We start from the raw sequence: 22929 nt of genomic DNA, 5'->3' as shown, positions 1-22929 counted from the left end.
TATTCTGATTACACATTACGTTTGGTATTTTTAGAGTAACAAACATAACAAAAGTAGTGTTTGCATGCTACAGCGTTTTTACACGTCGGCCCCTAACAACTCAAAAGTTATACCGTTCGAATTAAAGGTACAGAACAATTTTTAAACTTACTCGAAATCTCTCTGTTTTCTTGTATGCCATTAAAAAACTAACAACACGAACATTCTTTTTAATTAGCGTACAAGAATTTGTTCGTAAAAACATGCATTTGTCAAAACTGGGTTAACTTAAAACACCAACTGGGCATCTGCGCATGTGCGGTGGCTGTTTTGACTTTGCACACCACTGGCGATGGCAGAATGTTTTGTTAAATAGTTTAATGAAATGAATCAATACATTCGATAGCTGTGGGTATGTAGCAAACCGTTCATTGCTTCAATAGTTGCTTTGTGTGTGTATAGCTGACGAAACAAGAGAAGACATGGCTGAGGAAAGATTCAAGAAAGAAGAAACCCTCGAAATGAGGCAGCGGTTAATTGGGTATGTAACATCAAAGCTCTTAATGTTTTAATTTATTGTTGGTAATGGGTAATATTCTACGTAGTTCACCGCTGACTTGTGCTTTTTTTTAATCATAGTCAGTCGTGCAGACTCTTCTATTCAGAAGACCCTGTGAAGATAGTAAAAGCAAGAGGACAGTATCTGTTTGATGAAAATGGCAAACGCTATCTGGATTGCATCAGTAACGTCCAACATGGTAAAGTTTTACATTTCTGTATGTTGATCTTTTCTATACACGTTGTACTACTGTCACCTGGTGGCAGGAATCCCTCTAATGTAATTTTTAAAAGTTCTGCCAAAAGTATTTCCTCATTCACAGACTTGTGGAGTAAAGGGTACTAAATATAAATGTATGGTACAATTTTCATATTTTATTTTTTGTAAAAAATAAAACAAAACACAAACAGCCCTGTCCCCTGAAAACTACTTCTTCTCTTCCTTCTACTTCTTAATTATGCACACATACAATCACAGTAGATAAATTATTATTGAAGCTTGTAAAGAATAAAGTAAACCAGTGCAAGTCAGTGTTAACTGTTAATTGTGTTTCCTGCAGTGGGACATTGTCACCCCGCTATAACAAAGACTGCTACGGCTCAAATGGACCTCCTGAATGCAAATACACGCTTTCTCCATGACAACATAGTCCTGTATGCAGATCGCCTGGCAGCAACCTTGCCCAAGAAACTGTCTGTCTTCTATTTTGTGAACTCTGGGTAAAATATCTATCTGAAGCTTCACTGAATCACATCCCAGAAGTAACATGTCAGTGATCAAATTCGCTTCTCTGACAGGTCAGAGGCCAACGATCTAGCCCTCCGCCTGGCAGAGCAGTACACCCAACATGAGGACGTCGTAGTGCTAGATCAGTAAGAATCTTAACACCTGAGCAACACATTACAGAAAAACAACACACCTTTTGAATATAATAAACATTCCTTCCACACCAGTGCATACCATGGGCATCTAAAGTCACTCATCGACATTAGTCCTTACAAGTTCCGGAAACTGGCAGGGCAGAAAGAATGGGTTCATGTGGTGTGTAAATATATACAACTCTTAGTATGCAAACTTTAAAAGAAAAACATTGTATTTCTGCTTGTCTGAGATATTGCAATTTGTCCTCCCAGGCTCCCTTACCTGACACCTACAGAGGCATATATAGAGAGGAGCATCCCAATCCAGGCCAAGCTTATGCTGATACAGTAAAACACTTGGTAGAGGAAATCAATAAAAAAGGTCGAAAGGTACATTTTAGTCCCTCTTCATGTTTCAGTGGTAAAACAGGCAATATTTTAAAGATTTACTAATCTAAACATTGCCTGACTACAGTGAACAACACAAATATATGCCCTTTATGTTATGTTTATTACTCTTTCTACCTTAGATTGCGGCCTTCTTTGCCGAGTCCTTACCCAGTGTTGGGGGACAAATCATCTTGCCCCAAGGATACTTCTCTAAAGTCGCAGAGTCAGTACGGATCTACTTGCTGACGTTTCTTTGCCCCGGTCCAGATAGGATGGTGACTCTTTACTTTTACCCTCCACAGATACGTGCGCTCCGCTGGTGGAGTATTTGTTGTAGACGAAGTTCAGACAGGTTTTGGACGAACTGGGACTCATTTTTGGGCTTTCCAGCTTGAGGGAGAGGATTTCTGCCCGGATATCGTGACCATGGGGAAGCCGATGGGTAACGGCCATCCTCTGGCATGTGTGGCAACTACTGTGGAGATAGCCAGAGCTTTCACTGCTAATGGAGTGGAGTACTTCAATACGGTGATCATTCAGAAATGTTATAGTGACAACCATCTTACTAACTTACATTTTTAGAAAGACGCAAAGATGCCATTAAGACTGCTTTCCTAACAGATGTCAGATGAATATGTCCATTTAGGTAGTGTTTATTCCTATTTGAAAGAGCTTTGTATTGATTTTATGAAATGTCTCTATTATATTGCAGTTTGGAGGCAATCCAGTGTCATGTGCCATTGGCTTGGCAGTTCTTGATGTGATTGAGAAGGAAGATCTAAGAGGAAATGCTATAAGGGTGGGAGCACATCTCAAAGATTTGCTAAAGAAACTACAACAAAGACATGAAATAATTGGAGATGTCCGGTAAGGGTACATATTCTTCCATTTTCTCACTGTTTGGACGTACAACAATAAAATGTCTTCTACGACTAATAACACACATTTAGTTGCACAATGCCTGCTTGACATTTCATACCATAAAACTGTTGCAAAGTACCAACTGTACAATTATAACTTCAAATTGAAGTTACATAAGCTATTTTTTTAAAACATCTGTGCTTCATCTGTCTTCTGCTAAGCAGAGAATCTAAAGACAAGTCAGATTTCATTTACACCAACCAGAAGTTCAACAATTACTTTTCAAAAGTATTTATAACACTTAACTTTCTCACAATTTGTCACGCAGTATCCATAAACTTCAGTATATCGTACTGGGAACTTTTTGTGAAATAGAAGGAAATTGACATGTTTTTTTGGGGGGGGTTTTAAGTTCCCAGCTTTAACACTTTGTAGAATCATCTTTACTGATCATGAGAAAATGTTGTGCGTTCTTTCAGAATATCTAACTGCTAAATTGGATAGCTACTGGGTCATGTGTGGGTTCTCTCTGGGTACTCCAGCTTCCTCCCACAGATCAAACACAGATTAGGATGAGGATCACTAAATTCCCTTTAGGAGTGTCGCTGTGTTTACCCCCGCCTCTTGTCTAAAATGACCGTTTCTGCTTTTTTACTTTTAGCGGGGTCGGCTTGTTTGTTGGACTAGAGCTGGTTACAGACAGACAAACTAAAACTCCTGCCACTAAAACTGCAGCGTGGGTGGTAAAGAGGTATGGAATGATGCTGTCTTCCATGTACCTGATAATTGGCTCTCTACTTAAAACATGTTTCAGATGAAAGTTGGAGAGCTAAATGGAGTTTGCCTATTATTGTGCTTAATGACTAAGCAAATTATTAATAATTTACATCAGTAATGGATTTACAGTTTTGTTTTTTTTTTAAACAGTGGCAACAAGGTTAGTATCAGAAATTGAACTGTGCGAAACTGATTTAACAAATCAAAAAGTAGGAATTGCAAATAGATTTTTCTGGATCCTCCTGAGTATAAAAGGAATACCAACAAAGAGCTGACTGTGCTGTCGTATTTTAACCTTCATCTGAGTCATTTGATGTCCTCTTTATACCAGGTTAAAGGAAGAGGATCAAATCTGTGTTAGCACAGATGGCCCCTGGGAAAATGTCTTGAAGTTTAAGCCTCCCATGTGCTTCAGTTTGGAAGACGCAGAGCTGGTTGTTCAGTGCATTGACCGCATCCTCACTGGTTTGTAGCACAAGCTCCACTTCTACATTAGCAGTAAACATGTTATGTAAACCAACAGCTCATTTACTGAAGGTCGGCAAACAGGCTAACTGCATACATTACAGCATTTCCCTAGAATAGGGGCAGTTCCGACATCGGCCACGTTATTTTGCACAACATAAAAGATGCATTGCACTAAGAATAAAATCAGTCTGACACTGATCTTTATACAGGTTCATCAAGCCATTGCAGGGATTCATTTTAAAAGTTCTGCAGATTACACAATGACCAATTTCAAATGTCAGTTTTGACGATTGTGGCTTGCAGCTAATAAAATTCTGATCCAGTTAATCAGAAAATCAGTTTATATTAAGTTGGTATGTAGAATAAATCTTTTTGCATGAATTACTGAATCAATGCAGTGCAACATGAAGGGCATCCGCCTGTGTCCTATCATTTAAATTAACTGAAGTTTAACTGTATTGCGGGATTCACTGAGGTTTCACCATTTTAATGAACTTTAACTGTTATCTAGTTGAGATACACCTGTTTACCAGTAATGTTAACACAGAGGAAAAGAAAGCCTTCAGAATAAATTGATCTGCTATAATAAGTGATTTATATGGGTTTTCCTCTTCACAGATATGGAGGCCAAGAATCTCAAACTGGAAAATGAAGACATCTAAAGTTTGCCAAACCTGTAGAAAACCTTTAATTGCATTCAACATTGTCAAGATGTCACATTCATGAAGTTGTTCAGAGGTAGAGATATCCACACTTCAGGCTGCTGCAGATCTGACAGGCTAGCAGGTCATTTCAGAGGTGGCATTTCCCCCCAAACACTGACTGCTGTGGGACTTCAAGACTTTTCTGGTACATCAAGTATAAACTGTGGGTCAAAGCCCAATGGAAATGCATTGTAAAGGATTTGGGCGTCGAGTTCTATTGAAGCTACATTTTCATGGTAAAATATTGTTTTGGGTGTTCAGCATCAAATTCATGGTATAGATTTTTGCAGAACATGTGATCAATCTTTCCTCTGACATCATTACCGATCATATAATCTTTTTGTAAATTAAAAGAAAAATGTCAATTCTAAATCATGGAAATAAAAGTTTAAATTCTTAATCGCATTGCCTGTTCTTTTGCCCACAGCAGCCATAATTTAAATAATGCAGCTTCATCATACGTATCCAAAACATGTCATCAATACACAGTAGGCCCAGTTAAGCACTTACCAGACCATCTTTAACTGATGGATACATTGTTACAAAAGCTCAAGTGTTCCAGGTTCACATTAAGTGCGGTTGGGTATTAACAGGTAGAGAAGCCCTCTGCCACATCTCCCCAAACAGGAATCCGAGGAGATGTCGAAGCAAAACATGCAAGCCAATTTACCATTAACAGTACATTAAACAGGACATTTAACATTAACTTTACAAAAAAATAACCAAAAGATCCATGTGTAATATAAACCAAATTTTTATTTCTATCAATTTGCCCAAGACACTAGAGGAATGAGTTTCCAGTGACAGAGGGGTTACCCTCTTACATTATAACAGGCTTGCGTTCAAGTTGAATAACACTAATAAAGCCACTTAAAAATTGCAGACATGGTGGGGAGAAACTTCCTTAAAAGCAAAAAAAACAAAGAAATAAAACAAAATTGAAATAAATGCTGGTTGTTGTTTTCTACAAGTCCCCATAGCACTCACTTGACATTTTTTAAAGAACCCTTTGATTAGTGTAAATCCCTTTTTAAATCACCTCATCCCCACATCTGAAGCCATGCAATTCATTTCCAACACTCAGCATGGGAGAACATAACTAAAAATCTAGAAACACACAGAACAAAAAAGCAATATTGTTTTATTTGAGAGCTTTTCAAAGCCCTTTGCTCCTGCTCGTCTGTAATTCCAGTCGACATGTAAAAATACAACCATACAATACATTAGATTCAAAAAGGGTACCAAAAAGTACAGTAAAAATAACACTTCCATCACTGGAAATGTAAATGGACACAAAACAATATAAAATAAAAGAAAAAAAAAAAAAAGTGGAAAAGTGACATTTGCTTCCCCAGTTCCTCACTTGATCTGTACAAATGGAGCATGAGTCCAAATTTCTGCCAACTCCAAAGGAAAAGCCAGAGCCCATGTTCGCTGTGGTCAGACCATGGATCTCTTTTTCTTATTTACTTTAGACCTTAGGAGGAAAAACACGGTGCTTTACGTTACTGAGAATTAACCGAGCGTGGCATGCAGTAACACAGAGACAGACAGGTGCATGAATGAGTTCGACAAATAAAGTGAATGACAAACATTTTGGGACGGGAAAGGGGCGGGCAGGGGACACGGCTGCTAGCTGATCAGATCAGTCCTCATTTCTTTTCTGGACCACCACAAATCCTTACTGATCAAGTAGGCTTTGTAGAGATGCATCTCAAGATGGCAGACAGGTGGAATGAATCCATCTTTAATGATCCCAGACCCCTCATCACGCCCTACTATAACCCCACCACAATGGTTGAATGGATTTAGTGTAGATGGAGCTCTTTGTGGGGCCAAAAGGCACTAATGGTTATAGCTACGATCTCATACTACCACGGATGATGCAAGAATGCATACCTGCACTACGTGTGATCAGTATGGCTTGTAGCTACTCTGGTGGCCTCCACGTCTTGGAGTTTTCCCATAGCTTGTATTGCCCTGGTCTGGAGGACAAGAGAAAAAGGGACTGAGTTCTTCTGTACAACAAGGAGGACCAAGAAAATAAAGTTTCTCTCATTCAGTGTCTTTCCCTGGGGGCACTTATCGCTTACTGTAATCGTAGCCACCCCCATAGCCGTAATAACCAGCAGAGTAGTCATAGTTGCCATAGCCACCGTATCCATAGCCCTGCTGTCCATAACCATAGCCCTGGTTGTATCCCTGGTTCCAGTAGTTGTTGTATCCTTGATTCCAGTTCTGGCCCTGGCCTAGAAACAATAGGTGAGGCCTTTGTCACAACTCAAGTTTCAGAGCAGATGTAGCTATAAAGAGAACGAGGTTTCATCAAATGTGATGAAATGCCTCACCTCCACGTCCCCTGCCACGGCCTCCGTATCCCCGGGCACCGTACTGCTGCTGCATGTAGACCTCTTTGGGCTGGGCAATTTTTATTTCACACTGTAAAAACAATAGCACATGTTTTTGAGAGGAGGGACATTTTTTAAAACGTAGCCACCTGACACCAATAACCAGTAATCTGTCATCGGGTTTACCTTGCTTCCACCGACGGTATGGTACTTCTTCTCCATAACCTTCTTGACAGAAGGCTCCTCTTTATACGTAATAAATACAAATCCTCTCCTCTTCTCAGTCTTTGGATCTTGTGGGAGTTCAATGGTCTCAATCTACAAAAAATAAAAAAATACTTTGTGAAGCAGCCAGCAATTTCATGCTTGCTTACATTCTCAACCATCTGAAGTCAACAGAATACTTGTTGTACCTCTCCAAAGGTCCCGAAGTATTCTTCGATGACTTCCTTGGCGGTATCCGGGTTAAGGCCTCCAACAAAGATTTTCTTTACTGGCTCCTTCTTCATGGCCATGGCTCTCTTGGGGTCAATCTGTCTGCCATCTAACCTGTGCTCCTTCTGCTCAAGAACCTACAAAAGACGAACATTTGACGTTAATTGCAACCTGGCAAACACACAAGCACTTCCACAAAGAACATTGCTTGTATTTTAGATTTATGATATTCCCCCTTCCCCATAGCAAATAATCTGTTTCTGGAATTGGTTCATTTGAGTATTTTTTGAGGCAATATAAATCAACAGGTGTTTGTTATACTGTCTGCCACCAACAGCTTTATTTACTTAGTACATTTCAACAGCTGGTTATCAAAATTCATTGTGTAGTTGCCCCATTTGTCGTTTAAATGTGTTCAAGTTAGATAACACTGATGTAGAAGCAATGGACTCATGCCAGGTTAAAAACACAAATGTAAGTTAAAGTGTTTTTATAATTGAAGCAGGCGTTAAATTTAAATTAGTGATTCTAAAATGTCTTGCATTAATTCTAATAGAACGCATCTTGTGTCCTTCCTTACCTTGTCTACACTCGCTGAGTCCTTAAAGAGAATGAAGCCAAATCCCCTTGACCGGCCCGTCTGCTGGTCCATCTTAATAGTGCAGTCTGTCACCTCTCCAAACTTTGAGAAGTAATCCTTCAGATCCTTTTTGCTTGTGTCCCAGCTTAGCCCGCCAACAAACATTTTGCTGAAAACAAAATAAAACAAACACAGTTAGCCAAATACACAGTGTGAATTACAGTGAATAGAGGATTTGGCTTAAACTTGGACCACATTTCCACAAAAATAAATAAGAGGTCAGATTTGTCAAACATTTAAGCACTCCATATTACAGATATGCTTTCGGTCACTTTACCTTTCCACTAAAGACCATCAAATTTGCCAGGAAATGAACATTTCTTCCCCATTCATTCTACTCTGCTTGGCTGACATTACACCGATACCAATGTAAATAGAAGTATAAATATTTATAAAAATATAAATAAGAAAATTATTTATAATCAAACCAATGGCTGGTTTTCTAACCAAGTGTTTTAGTAAAAGACAAAATTCATTAATTCATAAATCATGGAAATTTCTGATTGCTATGATTTATGAATCATGACAATCAGCACCAAAGTAGCTCCAGGCCATCACACAACCACCACCATGTTTGGCAGCAAGATCCATTCCTGAAATGCTATGTGCTAATATCTACAACAGATGTGACACGCACCTTTCAGTTTCTCTTTAGTTTAGTCAGTCCACAAAACATCACTCCAGCAATCTTGGGGGGATCGTAAATATGTCTTTTGGTTAATAAGAACTTGTGGATGCCATTTATCGCTTGTGTTGGGAGGCAAGTGAAGCTTTCAGTGCTTTGGACATTGCTTTGGGGTTTTTTGCCCCCCTGTGTTTAAGTTAGTGATACTCAGATTTAGTATGCTAATTTAAGTAATTTCCTAATTCCACCATCTTGGCATTAATAAGGCAAGGGTGTGGCTAATGGAATTAAACTTGGTTAGTAACAGTTAACAGAAGATTTAATAAGGGGAAGCAAAACTTCTCAAATTGTTTCACACAAAAATAGATTCCGTTTTATTTACTTATCTTTCTCTGATATTAGAACTTCCTTGAGAAACAGTTCTCACGTTTTGACCCTTTTTGTTTAATAATTTACACAGTGCTCGCTCACGTAGATAGCAGGAATTGTCCTAGGAAGAGGGGGCGGGGAAAAATATACATTATGTACACTATGTTCCAGCACATCTGTTGATCCAGCAACACATGGGGGAGGGGCCACACTTAGATGAAGCTTTAGAGTACGTTTACGATTACGTTTCAAGAAATTAAAAGTTTGGATTTGGGCAGAATATCAGACATGTAGCTGTAATCTTTCATCTGCTAGTATTGAATGGTTTAATGTCTGCTGTAACGCCCATCCCCCTCCCTCCACTCGGCACATGGCGCCAACAAAAGGCCGGCTGAACAAAGAGGCACAGTAGGAAAGCAACAGTGCTTATTACGGCTACCTTTTAAGCTAGAAAATCCCTAAAATATCTATCTAAACTCACCCAGCATCTTCTTCGCCCTTGCTGGCGTCGATCTGGCCGCCGTCCTGCGAGTTCCCGTCCGGATCGGTCTCCGCACCTTGTCCGCAGTCATTTTCGGCGCTGCCGTCGTTTCCTCCTCCGTTAAAATCGTCCTCCGCTTCGTGGCCGTTTTCCGACGTCTCCATGTACTGCTGCTCCGCCTCAGACATTTTGAACTACTATACCTAGAAAGCACAGAGACGGTACGCAATGAGTTGCTTCATAAAGCGACTCTTTCACAAACAGTCAGCCCTTGCGCGCTTCGCCATTTACGAGATGCCAATTTACGCTTTTCCCACCATTTTGACCGGCGACACTGCGCTTCATGCACTCACACAGGAAGGCCGTCTGACTGACATTTTAATGGCTCGTTTCGTGACATTAAAGAGCTGCCACCTACCATCTGTAGTGCTGCCCGTCTGGTAGCAAAGATTAGAAAACCTACGGAATCATACTGATAAAAGTCTGAACCGAAATTCGCAATTACGTAAGTCTGAGGCCGTGCTGCGCGAAATGTAGGCCATTATTGCGATGCAGCATTTATTTCATTGCGCTCGAAAACATTGAACAGTTAGAAAAAAATACACAACAAACTATGCGATATCTGTCAATATCAAATACAAGCATGTTAGGAGAGAAACGAAGGTGTACTTACTGGTCGTACGGCCGAGGAGCTCTCTTCAAGATGGATTCTCCCACACGACGACAACTCGTGGTTGGTTTTTTAGAAGCGGCAAAGGGGGGAAAAATGCATTTATGCAAAGGAACCATCTGATTGGTTACATTTGACTGTCACTCCCAGCGCTGACCAATCACAAACGTCGCTTTTTTTTCTTCTTTGCCAGAGTCGTTAACGCCCTCTTACAACACAGGAAGGAACTCGATGAACCTTTTTGAACTGCTGGAAATGAGTTCCCCGGAGAAGAAGTGAAATAGCCATCCCTATTGTTTGTTTTTTTTTTAACATGAAAACTTACAAAATACATCAACATAATCAATTTCATTTGACAAAAGGCACAAACCAATAAGGTGTTGACATTATATCAACCGCACTGTAAGAGTAAAGAGAAAACAAATCAAGACGGGGCAAATAAACTGTAATTAAAATAATCTATGGATATATTTGTGTCTTTAATAAAGCCGATGATGATGATATGCATATATGGATTGAAAATGACTGCCACTTCTCCTTAAAAAAAACTTTCTAATTTAAATTGATTTGATTATGAGAGGATACAATTTATTGTTATAGTATTCATACCCCTTGGACGTTATTTTATTTTATTTTTTAAATTTTCTCACATGGCATGACAGACAGAAACTTCACTTAATTTTATTGAGATTTTATGTGACAGACCAAGACAAAGCAGTGCAAACTTGTGGAGCAGTAGAAAAATTATAATTCATTTTCAAAGCATTGTGAAGTGAACATTGAGACTGAAGATTTTGACCATTTTTTGCATAATAGACAAAGTTCTGTCAGATTGGATGGAGAGCATATATCAACCAATTTTTAAGTCTTTCTTCTGATTTTCAGTGAGATTTAAATAAGGGATTTGACTAGACCATACTAACATTAAGCAGCATAATTGTGAAACCATCATGTTTCAGGGTGGTTAGTTTTCCTTCTAATACAACATAGTTTATTTATACAACATCAATTCATCTAAAGACATTTCAGCAAAATAAAAAGAGAGAAAAAAAGAGTCTGTTTGGATTGGCTGTCCTTTCTCTGATACTAACAGCCATGACTGGATCAGTGCTGATTTTGACAGAACATATTAATTAGTTTTAATCATAGAGTTTTGATTCAAATCTTTTTTTAGTTTTAGTGAGATTAGTCAGCTAAATTTATTGTAATTTTAAGGCTCTGTAAAGGATTATAAAAAGAGTTATTGCAAAACCATGTCAGTTGAAAATATGTGACAGTGTTTTATCTATTTAATTTTACAATATTGTTTTAGATATGGAGTTTAAACACACTGCTTAATCACTAATATCAACATGCTTGAAGAATTCTTTGATCTATAAGAGAAAATCAACAAAGCTCTCTACTGCTACCAAGTATCCTTATATTTACATATATGATATTGAACACATGAATTTGCCAAAAACAAACAAAGGGAAAAATAGCAATCATGCTCCCTGGCTGTCACTTTTTATCTTCCAGAATGTCTCCATCATTTATTTGAGGTAGGCTTGGATCATTATTCAGTAGCCAGTCAGCAAGCCAAATCTAATGAGATGAGAAAAGATGCACAAGCTCACAACATTGTACTTATAATATACAAGGTTTTCCACACACTGAGCATCAGTACTTACGCAGGGGTGGAGAGGCTTTTCTTTACAGAGCTCAGTAAGTCCATGTAAGAGAACGGGGATTACATTCGTGCTCAAGTACTCTTCAGTTTGTTCTTTAGAATGAAAGGGTTCAATTACAGCTGCAGAGAGAAATCACATGGACATCAGCACTTCATATGTTTATGAGCAGCAGTAATTTGGACAGAGCAAATTACGTACTGTTGGGAAACATAAATCTAATCTCCCTCACTGCTGTTAAGAACGTGTCGCTGCCATGAAGAGCGTTCTTTAGGTCAGAAGTTCCGTATTTTGCTCGAAGGCTGGAGAGAAAGAGACAGTAAGACTTTAAAACACCGGCAGCACATGGAGTCGAAAGTAAAAAGCATTAGGCTAAAGGAAAGTCAACAGATCTTCGCAGCATTCAGACAACAATTCTGAGTACCACACTGCTGGACAAAAAAAGTATTTTCATTGACTATGTGATATCTAAATTATTCAGGAAAACTAAAGTATAATAAATTTACCTCAAACAACACTGTTCTTCTAAAGAATTTACATAATTTATTTATTTATTTACACTAGAATTATTTGAGACTGACCTCTCTGGATGTGATTCTTTGGCTACGGAGAAGCTGTCAGGGCCTATCATGGACCTCCAGTGAGTGATGCCGTTATGCCGAGCCAGCGTCATGACAACAATGGGGCCAGAGCTCATGAAGGCCGTCAGGCTGGGAAAGAAGAGCTTTCCGTACTGGTGTGCGTAAAACTCACTGCATTGCTCAGGACTCAGCAGCAGCCTGCGCTTCTATCACAGGGAAAATTCATTTCCAGGCAGTTCAGCAAGACAGTTATGGCAGCAAGGCAGTTCAGTTATGGTTTGTTCTCAACTTTATGACACTGATGCAGATCGATTAAATGTCCATTTAGACAGATGAGACGTTTCTTTTACTATTTCTTTAATTTATTAGATATATTGAATTAAATTAGGGTTAGGGTAAGTATTTTTTTTCCCTACACAATTCTGATTGATTTCATTTTTTTTCTGTTTGGCTTTCAGCTCTCCCCTTAAGTGTTTCTTCTTTTATTATATTGAAGGGAAAAAAAACATTCAAATAGAACAGCTTACAGTCACTTGCAAAGTGTAAGTGGGGTTCTTTATCTGAAAAGAATTTCATCTGTGAACATGTACAATTTCTTTAAAATGTAATTAACCACATATGTCAAAGCTCCACATTTCTCTACATTGGTTTTATATAAATATTAAGCTTGGACAGAGACTAAAGAGAGTAATAAACATGTTGGAGGTTACATTTTAGGTCACAACTAATAAAAATAAATACCTGATTTTTTAAACATAATTAATTGAAAACAACTAGGAACAATCTTAAGTTCAACCAAGTATATATTGCAGTTTGAAATATTTTTTTTCAATGCTCCTGTATTTATCATGATGGATTTATTTACTGTCATTTTGACTGGACGTGCCTCCCAGGCACCTGCCTTTGGAGGTTTTTCAAACCTGTCCCACTGAGGGAAGACTATGTTGTGGACCAAGAAACGGCCTGAAAAACAACACATTATGGCACATCCTTTCCTTAGACATTTATATTTAACATAACTGATCACCTCTGAATCATTTCTAGGAAAAATTAAGCACCCTGTGTCTCTTTTACAACCCCAATGCCCGTCCGCTGAACTAGCTTAAAAATATTGGTCACCATTGCCCTCTAGTGGACAAACGGTATAAGGATTAAATCTAAAGAAACACTAAAATAGATGATTCTCTTTTAATATGTGATTTAGACTCCTACCCACAAACGTCCTAAATCTTTGATATTTCTACTTACCTGAAGGATCAAAAAACCTGCCTTCAGGATGATTTTCTCGATCTCCTCGGATTTATGAACTACATCAGGTTTGATGATTGCCAGGGTTCTTTCAACATAAAGACGTTGTGAAATCTCGTCCATTTTCCTTCACGAGCTGACGCGAACTTACAACCTCTGCCGCTTTCAAACAGAAAATACACGTTTAACACAAAGTCTGTGAATAATTCCGCACGAACTACGATTTGTAGCTAAATAATTGGAGATGCAGACACAGCAAAAACAGCAGCCGAATTTATTCGGTTGTTTGATTACTTTCTGGGTAATGTGGGTTGCTATGATACCAGACAACTACGGTATACCATGTAGGACAATCCATGCCTTTTTCGAAAGACGTTTTTTCTTATCTTGTAAGTAAAAATGTACAAGTTGAAATATTCAATAATAAAGCGTCATACAGTTTTAAACCTCCCTGCACCCAGTGTTCAAGAATTCTGGAAAATGTATAATCTTTTGTGGGCAGGTGATTTAAATTTGTCTCGAAAAAGGAGAAACAAAATGTAATTGGCACTCTGAAGCTGCTGTTCAATAATTTTTGTTAAACACCACAGTCCTTGAAATCTGAATAAAAATTTGGAAAGTTGGCAGGTTTCTTACACATTGCTAGCTTTTTAGTATCATAGGAAGTTTATATTACATTTCAATACACATATAAGCTCCAATAAGGTCTGAAAATATAAAAATTAAGGATACTGTATTTTTTCTTACTGATAACATCCTAATTTAGAACATAAATTATAGATCCACTTGGCTTGGTTCTTTATTCTACACATTGCAGCTAATTTGCTTCTCATTTACCTCAATGTCAGGGTTTGAGAACAAATACGACAAACGGGGGCAAAGGGCCACCACTGGTGGGAGGAGGTCTTGCATGTGTCGTACATTCAGATATCACTAGCCAATCTTCATTGACAAACTAGATGGATTGTTTTTAATGTTCCTTTAATGCTAACCAGTTCCGATGGTCAGGCCAAGTGGTACAATAATGTTGTATTTTCCAATTTGTGCAGCTCTATTTCCGTACTGAAATGTACATTTACAAACAAAACGTTGAGACCAGCACATATTTTCTTAAACAGTCTTTTTATTCAAAGTTGCTTCTGCAAAGGGTTCTTATCGTGTTCCAATAGTGACCTGCCACACTCTGATCAGGTTGTCAGTGTAACCAGCAAACAGGGTCTGTGGGGAAATAAAAGGGTGAGAAGTTAACACTAGATATAAGAACAGCCTGTTAGACAACAGTGTTTTCTTTTCCCTAGCTCCCCTCATATTTGCAGGACTGTCAGCAGTGAATATCAGAATGAAAAGTGAATGGGTATAATCACCGGGGCCACAAGGCTACAACAAACTTGCAGTTAATCTGCCTGTAAAGTGCCTGAAGAGCTGAGAATCAAATACCTGTCCATCAGCAGACCAAGCCAAGGAAGTACACTGTGGGGGTTCGGCCTTGCTGTTTGTGCTGATCACTTCCTGTCTCAGCTCATCCACAATGATCTTGCCTTCCAGATCCTGCAAGAAAACAAGAACCACGAGAGAGAAGATTTGGATCAGTGGGAACGCACCACATCCTCCTATAGAATAAAACTCTTTTAGATCAAAGCTCAGAAACAGCCTCTGATTTCATCATTAAATGCAGCTAGCATGTAGAAGTTTCATCACCGCCTATTCTAATCGGGAGATGCTTATGACGAGGACTCACCCAGATCTTAATGCTGGGGCCAGTGGCGGCACAGAGCCAGTAACGGTTGGGGCTGAAGCACAGGGCGTTGATGATGTCACCGCTATCCAGAGTGTAGAGGTGTTTGCCCTCATTCAGGTCCCACAGCATGGCCTGACCGTCCTGAGCACAGAAACAACACTTCAATGAAAGATTCCCACCAACTCCACATGACCTTCATCACTCTTAACATCCACAGGTTTCACCGTCGCTCAGAAACAGCCTCTGGTATCATCACTATTTAACAGATGCATGTATAGTTTTCCATCACAGCAAACCTGAAAGCTTAGTTGGATTTTCCGATCAGAATGAACACAGTAAACCATCTGATGACCTACAAGTAAAGGCAGGTTACCTTTCCACCAGATGCACACAGGGAGCCATCGGGAGAGACGGTCACTGTGTTCAGGTAGCCGGTGTGGCCGATGTGGTTGGTCTTCAGCTTGCAGTTGGCCAGGTTCCACACCTAACGGGGTTGGGACATCGATCAGCTTGTTCACAATGACAAAAACACCTGAAGTAGTTGAATTTTCTGCTCTCATTAACTTAATGATCTCCTCAGAGAGTATGTAGGATAATACATGCAAACTGTTTTAAATCATTGAGCTAATGTGACATAGGCAGAAGAGAATCTTCAAATAAATCCACCCACCTTGACCATCTTGTCCCAGCCGCAGGAGACGATAATGGGGTTGCTGCTATTGGGGGAGAAGCGAACACAAGACACCCACTCAGTGTGGCCTTCATCCTGCAAAATAAAAAGAAATCCTCAGCACACATCTAACATTCAAAATAAAATAAATTTTAAAAATCTACTTGAGTTTCTTGTTGAACAGCACAACTAAAATTCCACCTGAGGTTTCTGCTGACTGTTCCAAGTTGAGAATATGTTTGGTAAAATGTCAATTCATGCAAATTCTACTAAGGCTTCTCGCTACCCGTAACACCAGCTGGTCGCTCACCTGAATGGTGTACTTGCAGACTCCAAGCGTGTTCCACAGCTTGATGGTCTTGTCCCGAGAGCCAGACACAATCTGGCGGTTATCAGCAGAGAACGCCACGCTCAAAACATCCTTGTTGTGTCCAACAAACTGGCGGGTGGTGGCGCCACTGAAGAGAGGAGCAGAGCAGATCACGATATATGGTTTCACAATTCAAGACATCCAACGAATTGTAACCAAAAAAAGATCACTTGTCTCTAAAATCCCAAAATATTGTTTTATTTTAAAAGGCTACACTAGAAAGTCAAGCATTTTTCTTGTGAACAATTCCTTCTTTTTTTCCACCACCTATAAACTAATTCAAATGATAAACAATAAGCATTCATTACATATAGTCAATCTAAGATCTTAGAAAACAAAAGAAAAAAGATTAGAAAGTTGAATGCCAGACATTCTTTTCAGATCACTGCAACTTGATTTGACAACAAATGCAGATGCACTGAAACATTTTCTGTAATTCACCATATTTTTAAGTTTCAACTGCTTCATAAACGCTGTACTTCAAACTTGTGCTAGGCTAGGATAAGGACAAAGGCCTTTAACTGTTCTCAATTCCAGTTTCCTAAGCTTAGTGAGTTCTAATAGAGGAATACAAAACCTCTCTTATCAGTGATTCACATGTTTCTGTTGTGCTAGAAAATACAAGGACAATATTCATTAATCAAATAGTATTTGTCCCGTTATATTGAGTTAAAGTAATGCATTTGTGGACTTAAGTTACAGGAAATCCATGGTCTCCCACATTTAAAAAGAAATAGTCAAAGATCTAGGTCGAACGTGTCAAACTAAAGTCCTCATAAGCCAGGGTCCTTGTGTTAACTTCTGCAGAGACCTGCTAGTAAACCAGTCACTTGATTCAGGCGTGTTAAACTGGAGGAACGTGTGAAATCATGCAGGACACCTACTACTGCGGACTGGATTTGGACCCCTTGGGGGTAGGTGGATGAGAACTTACGTGGTAAGGTCCCACAGGCGCAGGGTCCCGTCCCAGGCTCCTGAGAGAGCAAACTGGCCATCTGAGGAGATGACAACATCACTCACGAAGTGAGAGTGACCCCTCAGGGAGCGCTGGGGGATGCCATAGTTGGTCTCATCACGGGTCAGTTTCCACATGATGATAGACTTGTCTGGGAAACAAAATAAACACACGGGATTCTTCACTCATGGGAGATCTCTCAGTACCTGAACACATTTGCTGAGCTAGCATGGTTTATTAGCTCGTACGGGGCCGGCAACAAGAAATGCTGTACGATACAAACATCTATTCAACAGATGTGGTGAGTTTATATGCATGTATTAATCTTCAGTCTGTTGAAGTCATATTAAAGTAATGAAAGGGTAATTTAAGTTGTTCAATATATGACGCCACATAGCATATGCTAACCAACATGGAACCTTATCGCCCCTTCATTTGAAAAGTACTGAGTGTTAACAGAGATTAAATCTTTACAGTGCTGTTTTTACTGTTCACTTGTCACATGTAATTCACTCCGTCTTTATACTGTTTTATCAAACATTAGTTAAATGTGTTGCTAACTGCACAATGCTAGCTGTAGCCATGTTGGCGGAGCCGGCGGGGGAAGCCTCACCTCGGGACGCCGACAGAATCATGTCGGGGTACTGGGGCGTAGTGGCGATCTGGGTGACCCATCCACTGTGGCCCTTCAGGGTCCCCCTCACTGTCATCTGCTCGGTCATTTTGGCGAGGTTTGATGGTGCCTATCACAAGGATGGATTCGGATTCTTGGCAGGTTCGGGCAAACCTAAGTCCTCATCGCATCTAGGCACGGAGGAAAAGGAAGAACGCACCCGGATGCAAACGCTATCAGGGGGCGAGGACTCCGCAAAGGCCTCTGGGATATGTTGTCTTTGCTCGTTTTGAAGTTGAATAAAAGGGATAGTTTAGAACTTTTTAAGGCGTGGTTCTGAACACAGTTTTTTTTCAAACACGGAGAAGCAGTATTCAGTTTCTATACACCAAAAATCTGTGTAAAACTTTCATAAAACTGTAAAGATGCTGAAACACTGAGTTCCTTTAAATCAAGGCTAAACCCCCACTTGTTTAGAGTTGCCTTTTATTCATAATAACTGGAACATTAATCGATATATTTTATGTATATTTGCTTGATGACTTTGATGACAGCCTTTGATGAAATGTAATGTTTATTGATTGTTTCGTCATTGGTTAGTACAATTTTATGATGTAAATCACTTTGAAATGCCTTTGTTAGCTTAAAAGAGTTCAGTTAGGGGCATTATTATTAAGTTTTTTTAAATTTTATTTTTAGAAAATGCAAGAATCTGAAACATTCTGCAGTATTACAGGTTACTAATAACTGAACAAAAACAGCAGAGAAAAATATTATGTGTTTACTTGACTCCTCTTGCTCTCACAACTTTTATAGTATCGTAGCAAGTTCATTCTCCTCAATCGTCACATTACCTTTCATGTTCGTTCACAGTCCGTCGCAGTCTTCTGTTATCTTATTTAATTTACTATTTCTGTTCTTTCAAACTTACAGAAACATATTGGGTGCTGTTTGTATAAATAAACAACAGTATTATATTAACTTTAGTTCTTGTCATGCAGCCTTGAGCATTTACAGTATATCTCAGAATCTCTGGGATTACCTAGGGGATTAAAAGATGATTTAGTTCAATCAAGTGTCATCTGAAGGCATTTTAAATTGGAGTAAATGTTGAGAGGTCCTTATATATTCCTTGTTTAAAGCAGGAAGGAATCCATTGTTAAAAAGAAGTCCAATTTGATATTTGTCCCAAGCGACAGGGGACACTGAAATTAAAACCTATGTGGTGGAAAACTAACACTACAACTCACCCTAAACACCATTGGGAGACTTATTGATGGCAGCATCACTCTGGGGAGGCTTTTATTCAAAATGGTAATGATAATCCAGTGTAATTTTGGAAGAAAACCTGTTCAAAGTGTACACTGGATTTATTTACGTGGAGTAAATGGGTGCTGAATGCAAATACACACCAAATCGTTCAGATTTGTATCTGTAAAAAAGAGAACCATGTAGGTGTAATTTTCCCTCAATTTCACAAATAAGTGCTAAATGTGTAGGTCTATCACATAAAATCTCAATAAGCTACCCAGTAGCTACCCAGTATTTTGTGGTTCTAATGTGCCTAATTCTTTTGCTTGGTTTTGATTTGGTTTTGATGCCTTCTTCATCAGATATACTGACCTTACAGGTACTTTGATGCATGCATTTAAAAAAGAAAATCCAGTTTCATAATGGTTTCCTTGATTTTGCATCATTTATTTTATTATTAAATATGAAAAGTGTTTCTTCTTGCTATGTTTCTGAATAAATGACAAAACAATCGTAAAACTTGATTTTATTTTTGTCTACATGTTGGACTGACCATAGGTTGTTCTTTTTTTCATATAATTGGACAAGTAATTACAAAAACAGCTGAAATCCTTTACAACCAAATGCACAACCAAGCAACAATGCTCACAAAGACAAGCTAACACTGTAGGGTAAGATTGGATAAAATATAAAACTTTAATCACAAATCAACTTCATTATACCAAGAAAATAGTGCTGGAAGAATCTGTGAAAGCAATAAACGTAAAGCAGATAACCACCAGCTTATTTTGGCATAACATAAAATAATGTTTTTTTTAATTGACTGAAGGTTGAGTACTTGAATAAAGAAGAATGGGAGGACTTCTCTTTCTTGAATAGTTTTTCAGTTGTTCAAATTAAGATGTATAAACCTGATGCTTCCAGTCAAAACTCTGAACAGACTGAAATGATGAACACATTCAAGAAACTCTTGAATGAGTAATTATTGCATACTCAAGCACTACAGATCCTATTACCTATGTGCATTAACACTTTTAAAGTTCCACTCAACACACATTTCAAATACCTCAGATTAATACAACTGCACAAATGCTCATGTTTAATACTGTGTGCCCTCTCATTTTTTGCAAATCTGTTAGGGGCAAAAATGTAACAAAACACTGCAACAACCTGGCTGTATAAATGTGAATGTCCTTAATCAAATAATCCGATTAATCTGAAATACAGTTCAGATGTTCTAGAATTGGTTCTATAAATGAAACTTAATCATTTGCACCCTTGACAATTTGTCACGGCCCAATTTTTTCCATCACACACACACAAAAGACATTTTAATAAGAGTGAGAGCAACTTTTAAATCCACTCAAACATTTCCACTTCCAAATAAACCTGAACCAATTCAGGGAACTCTCCTTAAAGCTGTAGTAACACTGAGACAGAAATATTTGTAAGTGTTAGAATACTGCATGTAGTATAATGTAAAATGAAGGCAAAACATCAAATAACACATATCAATATACACAAAACTCCACTAATGTATATTTGTGTGTTCTGTCCACATTCTGATTATATTTCCAATATGTTTCCAAACATATCAGCATATTTCATGATCTATAAGTACAAGGCAGAACAAGCTCCACTTAAACAGGTTGTTGAAAAGTCTGCAGATGTGTGTTTTAAAAGACAGTGGATGAGTGGCGTTTTTTTAAAAATCGGTCATATTGGTAGTTACCCAGGGAGACATTAGAAAGGGGTGGCATAAGCACCTGTTTTCTGTAGGTTGAGAATTACATAAGTTTATTGTTTTTATATATTTACTGTCAATGAAGAGTTCTCCCCACTGCTTGTTGCTGAAAGTAGGAGTATTCTACATGCTTTGTGCAGGACTGTATTTTATCCAGAAAAGTAAGTTTAATGTTCTTGATTTTGATTTTGATTGGTCTGAGGTGGGAAAGGGGGGGCCTTGCCCTGGGCGCCATGCATTCAAAAACCGCCACTGTTCATGATAAAGATTTGCAAAAAAAATGTACTGAAGCACCAAGAAATGAGTCCGTCTGAGAAAGATTTGCTGACAATATCACACAAAATGAATGTCACCTGATAACAAAGATAGTTTTTGTTGCAAATAAAAAAATCCATACAGCAAAAGAAACAACAATATCGCTGAGATACAGTCAAAGTTGAGACCAGTGAAGAATTATTGCATATATAATTGTTTCAAATGACGTTATTAAGTACTGGTTCTTCTTAAATTCAAAGCTAAAGATGATTCACAAATATATAGAAAAAAACAAACAAACACACATTTAAGTCAGCAGCAAAAAACTTCTACTGTTGTCCAAAATACTGTAAGTAGCAATCTTCGATGATTCGAAGGCCATCAACTGAGGACGCTTATTTCCCACGGCAACACTGATTGATCCAAAATACTGCAAATGGTTCCTTCAAATTTTACTCGGCAATCAAACCAATACACAGGAATGCAAACTGTAACTGGAGAAACATAAAAACAATATGCAAAACTAATACAACACACAAAATGTAAGCTTTACATTAGTTGACTTAATGCTATTTTGAAGGGATTTTATATGTAAATAATGCTTACTGCAAATAAAAATGAATATTCTGCCGCGTCAGGGTTTGACTGGAAGTCCCACATGCTGTCGGGGTGCTAAACAACACTGCCATGCACTAATATTTTACAACAATCTCATACGACACATTATTATTATAACAAATTATCTGCACAGTAATTCCCTTCCTTATGTGCCAGGGACGTCAGTGACTCCCAGAAAACTTCAACTGGTTATCAAGCTACCGCGCAACATCATCAGCAACAGGTTTCTTTCCCATCAGAGGTGAATGTGGAAATGCAGAGTTCTGTCGCCCCCTCCTGGAGAGTCTCTGTAATGCAAGATCTGAGTGTGACGTAGAGGCATCAGAAATGAAGCTCTTCTTCAGTAAAAGCCCTTTTGTTTCACTCTCTCTGCCCATTTGTGTGTCCTCTCCCCGCCGGGGCTCCATTTGTCTCAGGGCTGAGAGAGACGCTTACGTTTGAGCTTCTGCCTCACCATTTCCTCCTTGTAGAAAACACACAGAGAGAGAGAGGACAAGAGAGCACTGACTCCAAACTCCTCCGCAAAAACAAAATCCCATCCTTTCGAACATCCATCCATCGGTGAGATTTGCACACACCATCACACAGCCACTATGCCACTTGTGGTTACCACACGTCAGTCACACTTTGTTAGCGAGGCACTCTTCTACTCCAACAGTGACATTTGGACTGTCCGTCAAGCTAAAAGTCCCACTGCCAGTTCATGGCTGCTTTCACACTGCATTGTGAGTTTACAAAAAGGCTAAAAATGTCCTTGCTCTTTATCTTTCAATATATTATATAATAGGATTTTATTTTTTAAAAAAGGGATGAAAAAGAGGTTGTTGGGGTAGTACACAGCTGCAAAATATACCATATCAATATGTACAGGTCCCATGCTGCTGGTTAGTCATCACTGCAAAAACAAAAACAAAAAACAAACACAAAAAATAGCAAAGAGTGATTAGCTTTTAAGTTGCACAAAAATTAAGCAAGGTATACATGCTTTATCATTATTATAAACTCAAAAGCACAGATTAATATACTTACAAATTGTCTCTGTGTTAAATTAGA

General features: G+C 38.6%; 5 protein-coding genes across 15 annotated transcripts in view; 1 reads left to right on the top strand and 4 right to left on the bottom strand.

Annotated features, from left to right (window-relative positions):
- The first annotated feature begins 275 nt into the window (after positions 1 to 275).
- Positions 276 to 5518, top strand: phykpl (5-phosphohydroxy-L-lysine phospho-lyase). Its single transcript, XM_028008034.1, has 12 exons — positions 276 to 520; positions 619 to 737; positions 1098 to 1257; positions 1336 to 1410; positions 1492 to 1579; positions 1672 to 1788; positions 1929 to 2011; positions 2091 to 2316; positions 2501 to 2655; positions 3311 to 3400; positions 3758 to 3891; positions 4513 to 5518. The coding sequence occupies exons 1-12, from the start codon at positions 462 to 464 to the stop codon at positions 4554 to 4556; spliced, it is 1350 nt and encodes a 449-aa protein (XP_027863835.1). The 5' UTR covers positions 276 to 461; the 3' UTR covers positions 4557 to 5518.
- On the bottom strand, positions 5337 to 10303 carry LOC114138654 (heterogeneous nuclear ribonucleoprotein A/B-like). The gene is made up of 9 exons (XM_028008037.1): positions 10170 to 10303; positions 9497 to 9699; positions 7962 to 8130; positions 7360 to 7518; positions 7133 to 7264; positions 6947 to 7037; positions 6692 to 6847; positions 6498 to 6583; positions 5337 to 6075 (listed from the first exon to the last, which is right to left on the bottom strand). Exons 2-8 carry the CDS (start codon positions 9682 to 9684, stop codon positions 6513 to 6515), a joined length of 966 nt encoding a protein of 321 aa, XP_027863838.1. The 5' UTR covers positions 9685 to 9699; positions 10170 to 10303; the 3' UTR covers positions 5337 to 6075; positions 6498 to 6512.
- Positions 10304 to 10831: 528 nt separating this feature from the next.
- On the bottom strand, positions 10832 to 13803 carry nme5 (NME/NM23 family member 5). Its single transcript, XM_028008039.1, has 5 exons — positions 13663 to 13803; positions 12415 to 12620; positions 12035 to 12135; positions 11837 to 11955; positions 10832 to 11750 (listed from the first exon to the last, which is right to left on the bottom strand). The coding sequence occupies exons 1-5, from the start codon at positions 13783 to 13785 to the stop codon at positions 11667 to 11669; spliced, it is 633 nt and encodes a 210-aa protein (XP_027863840.1). The 5' UTR covers positions 13786 to 13803; the 3' UTR covers positions 10832 to 11666.
- Positions 13804 to 14765: 962 nt separating this feature from the next.
- rack1 (receptor for activated C kinase 1) lies at positions 14766 to 18239 on the bottom strand. Its single transcript, XM_028008038.1, has 8 exons — positions 18009 to 18239; positions 17375 to 17546; positions 16381 to 16528; positions 16071 to 16166; positions 15774 to 15884; positions 15401 to 15541; positions 15100 to 15210; positions 14766 to 14880 (listed from the first exon to the last, which is right to left on the bottom strand). The coding sequence occupies exons 1-8, from the start codon at positions 18115 to 18117 to the stop codon at positions 14815 to 14817; spliced, it is 954 nt and encodes a 317-aa protein (XP_027863839.1). The 5' UTR covers positions 18118 to 18239; the 3' UTR covers positions 14766 to 14814.
- A 1531-nt stretch (positions 18240 to 19770) lies between these two features.
- Positions 19771 to 22929, bottom strand: part of col23a1b (collagen type XXIII alpha 1 chain b) — a 147727-nt gene continuing 144568 nt past the window's right edge. For 7 of the 11 annotated variants that reach the window (XM_028009200.1, XM_028009196.1, XM_028009202.1 and 4 more), the window contains 2 exons: positions 22906 to 22914; positions 19771 to 22339 (listed from right to left, as the gene is read on the bottom strand). In XM_028009200.1, coding sequence (XP_027865001.1) covers positions 22289 to 22339; positions 22906 to 22914 — 60 coding nt within the window. In that variant the 3' untranslated portion in view covers positions 19771 to 22288. Of the gene's footprint in view, positions 22772 to 22905; positions 22915 to 22929 lie in introns of all 11 variants that reach the window. The other 4 variants (XM_028009201.1, XM_028009206.1, XM_028009197.1 and 1 more) reach the window with 2 other exon arrangements.

Source organism: Xiphophorus couchianus, chromosome 23 (assembly GCF_001444195.1).
Source record: "Xiphophorus couchianus chromosome 23, X_couchianus-1.0, whole genome shotgun sequence".
In the NCBI taxonomy this organism is placed as follows: domain Eukaryota; kingdom Metazoa; phylum Chordata; class Actinopteri; order Cyprinodontiformes; family Poeciliidae; genus Xiphophorus; species Xiphophorus couchianus.
Note: the sequence above shows the minus strand (reverse complement) of the source record. Positions and strands in the feature narration are given on the sequence as shown.